Below are 3,268 nucleotides of genomic sequence, written 5' to 3'. Positions count from 1 at the left end.
CAAGTAGGCAGCCCTGCGCCCTTCCCCAGCGAGAAGCGACGCCCGCCGAGCCCCGCGCCCCGTCCCCGCCGCGGGGTAGCAGGGGAGAGGAGGGGGAAAAGCAGCCACCTGAGCCGTGCAGGAAGATGAGGGAGGCGGTGTGCCTGCCCGCGGGGGACACCACACTTCTCTGCAGCGCTGCGGGCGCCGCCATGCCCGCCGCTCTCCTCTTCCTCCTTCCTCTTCTTTCTCCTCCTCCTCCTCCTCCGCCCGGCCGGTAACACGGCGCCGGCGCAGAGGCGATTCTGCGCCCGCCGCGCCTCCTCCAGCGCCTGGTACCGCTGGGCCGCGTCTTTTTTACCGCCCGGTCCCCTCAGGCGCAGCTGCCCAGAGGAGCAGCTCTTGACAGAAGAGTTCTGCCTCTTTATAGGAAATACTGTATTTCTGCAGACCCCGCATTTACAGATGTCACTATGGCACACGAACTGGGGATCAAACAGTAAAGGGAGGGTTTCCCCTTGCATGCCGTAGGTAGGGTGAGTTTGGAAAGGCCATTAGGCTTCGGCCCCGCCAGGTGCATGCTCTCAGGGGTAAAGGCCTGGCTGGCAGCGGAACTGAGGCCAGGCACGTAGCTGGGGGGGACACTGATGGCTCCACTGATGGCTCCAATGTTACAAGGACCAACATTGTAAAGGTCCAGTAGATGTCTGAAAGCTTGTCTGACCTTATCCATGTCTGAGCACAGCTGCTGTGATGCTCTTGGTAGTTTCTACTGAACTGCTGTAGGGGGATGAGGAGTAGGAGCTTGCTTTTTCATTTTTATGTAACCTAAACACATTCAATATTGTAAGACTTCTTTCTTTCCTAGTGATGTGTCGATTAACCACCTGCCCTGGTGCTTTGAGGTCCGTGGCAGTGGAACAAGGATGACCATGCATAAACTCTGCTATTGCCGTTTCACTAGCCAGGTGCAGCGTGAGCCAGGGGGTGAGCAGCAAGTTTACAGATTAGTTTTGCAGTTCATCATGAAGTATTTTGGCAAGCTATAGGGGCACACCTGTTAGTCCTTAAAAACGTAATGAAACCTTACCCTCTTGAGGTAGCATGTTATTACCTTCAGAATGGCCTGTGGGTTAAGTAGATGAAATATCAGTGTGTGTGTAATATGAAGAGCATGCTGTGCTTGTATTTCTGTTCAAATTACTGTCCTGACTACTATTTTCCTATATATTTAATTAGGGCACCAGTTGAATGTAGACTGACAAATGGCATATTATGATGCCCCTTCAAAACCCGTGCAGCTGTCTTCTGAATATATCTGGAAGCATTCTGTAGTGGGTCCAAAAAGTAAATAGAAAATAAACTGATAGTTGGGGAAGTGAGAAAATTGCATGGTGGGGAGGGATGAATGAAATATGGACAATTTTCTACAGTCTCAGTTGCCCAATTCAAGAATACAAAAGCTCAGCAAAGTAGTGCCACCGCAAACAAGTCAGTATTGCCAGTGGCTAATACCTAAGACACACCTTACTTTTCATTTGACTTCACTATAATAAAAATTTTTTTTTTTTTTTTTTTTTAATTGGCTTAGCAGTAAAGTTTAATTATAATTATAGGACATTCACTCAATTATACTTATTTGTAATAATTTATCTTGCTATCTTTCATGAGTACTGTAATTTTTGAGGGCTATTATATCTGAAGTATCACTGAACAAAGGTGATGTGTGGCTTTGGACAAGCTCTTCTGCACAGTTAAAACAAACCATGATCAAGCCTTTTTAAAGCTTATGGTTTATCATTCCCTGCCTCTGAGTTACAGGCTTGGAGGTACGAGATTTCTTTGTGCCAACAAATAAAGCTTGATGCCAGGAACAAAACAAAGGATAAAATAGCAGACCATACAAAAACAATACTCTAGGTTTGGAGGATTTTGTCTGTTGGTTTTGGTTTGTTTGGTTTTGGGTTTTGTTGTTGTTGTTAGAGAAATAGTCAAGGAATAAGATTTATTTTTTCTTTTACATTAGAAAACAAGCAAAGGCCTATCTTTATCTTTCCCTGAAGGGAGAGGACTCCAGGGCTTCAGGGGAAAGACCAATACTTTTCAAAAATTAAAGACAAAATAGCGAACTGTATAGTAAACTGTGAGAGAATAGAAGCTCTCAACAAACTAATGGAAGAGCCGAGTTATAATCCTGATGACAACAAATTTACTGTGAGAACTTGTTATTTATGCCAGAGGAAAAGCCTGTCTTGGGAGGTCTTTAAGTATATTAATGATATTGAATATTATTTGTATTTTAATGATATTTGTATTTTAATGATATTTGGAAAAAAAAAAAACCAAAACCAAACAAACATGGAAGAAAAAATCTTCTAACAGTGATAGCTCTAATCAAGTTATCAGAAAAGGCGAGGAAAGAATTCTTTAATTTTTGGGAGTTTTCTATTGTTAGAGGGGCGATACGAGTCCACTCCCCTGACAGTTTTGCCTTCTACCTGAAGAAGAAGAGAAAGGAGGGAACATGCTTGGAATGAAAACTAGAAAAGGGTTATAACTACTTCCCTGGGCCAAACCTGTAAAGTTTATGAAGCAGACAGATGTAACCCATGAAAGCCATGAAAATTGTGGTTGTTGCTAAGACTTAGACCTACTAACTGAAAGGACTACTCTGAATGGATTAACAGTATGTTAATAACTGTAGAAAATTACAGGCAATATGAAAACAGTTTGCAAATTTTGTTAAACTAACATATGCTTAAATTCTGATGCTTATGGCTTTTTACAAGTCTTGCACTGCTGACATGAAACATCTCCAAAAGGAATTTATTACATTTCACAGTGTCAATAAAATGTCCTCCCACACCCTTAAAAACATATTCTGTTGCAATTTCTTCTCTTTTTATTTTTTTTCTGGGCTTAATGAAATAAATGGATTAAATTTTGACTTAAATGCTAAATAAATATTGAGATGTAGATATGTGGCCATATTTAATCTTTTTAGAGAAAGGCAATGTTAAGTGTGAGCTGTTAAGTTTTGTTCCTTCGGATAGACTCTTGCTCACAGCGCTCTCTGTTCTGACTCTGTTCTCTCACATTGACTTTATTCAGGATAAACCAGAAGAGTTTAATTTACTTACAACCATTTTGATATTTTTCTCATTTAAAATGGCTTTGCACTTTAAAATTAACTTTAGCTGAAAACAGTATGTTGCAGAGTAATTTTTATGTTTGACATATGTACATATATAACATCCAGAAACATTATTATAACTGTATATGCAGAACC

At 41.3% G+C, this 3,268-nt stretch overlaps 1 protein-coding gene across 1 annotated transcript in view; it reads right to left on the bottom strand.

Moving 5' to 3' along the window:
• LYPLAL1 (lysophospholipase like 1) overlaps positions 1 to 271 on the bottom strand; it is a 27,518-nt gene extending 27,247 nt beyond the window's left edge. The window contains exon 1 of the mRNA XM_026845514.1: positions 109 to 271. Within this exon, the coding sequence (XP_026701315.1) occupies positions 109 to 193 (85 nt within the window). The 5' untranslated portion in view covers positions 194 to 271. The remainder of the gene's footprint in view (positions 1 to 108) is intronic.
• Between the last annotated feature and the right edge of the window lie 2,997 nt (positions 272 to 3,268).

This window comes from Athene cunicularia (assembly GCF_003259725.1).
Source record: "Athene cunicularia isolate RWA chromosome 3 unlocalized genomic scaffold, athCun1 chr3_part1, whole genome shotgun sequence".
Taxonomy (NCBI): Eukaryota; Metazoa; Chordata; class Aves; order Strigiformes; family Strigidae; genus Athene; species Athene cunicularia.
This window is presented reverse-complemented; position numbering and strand designations above follow the sequence as displayed.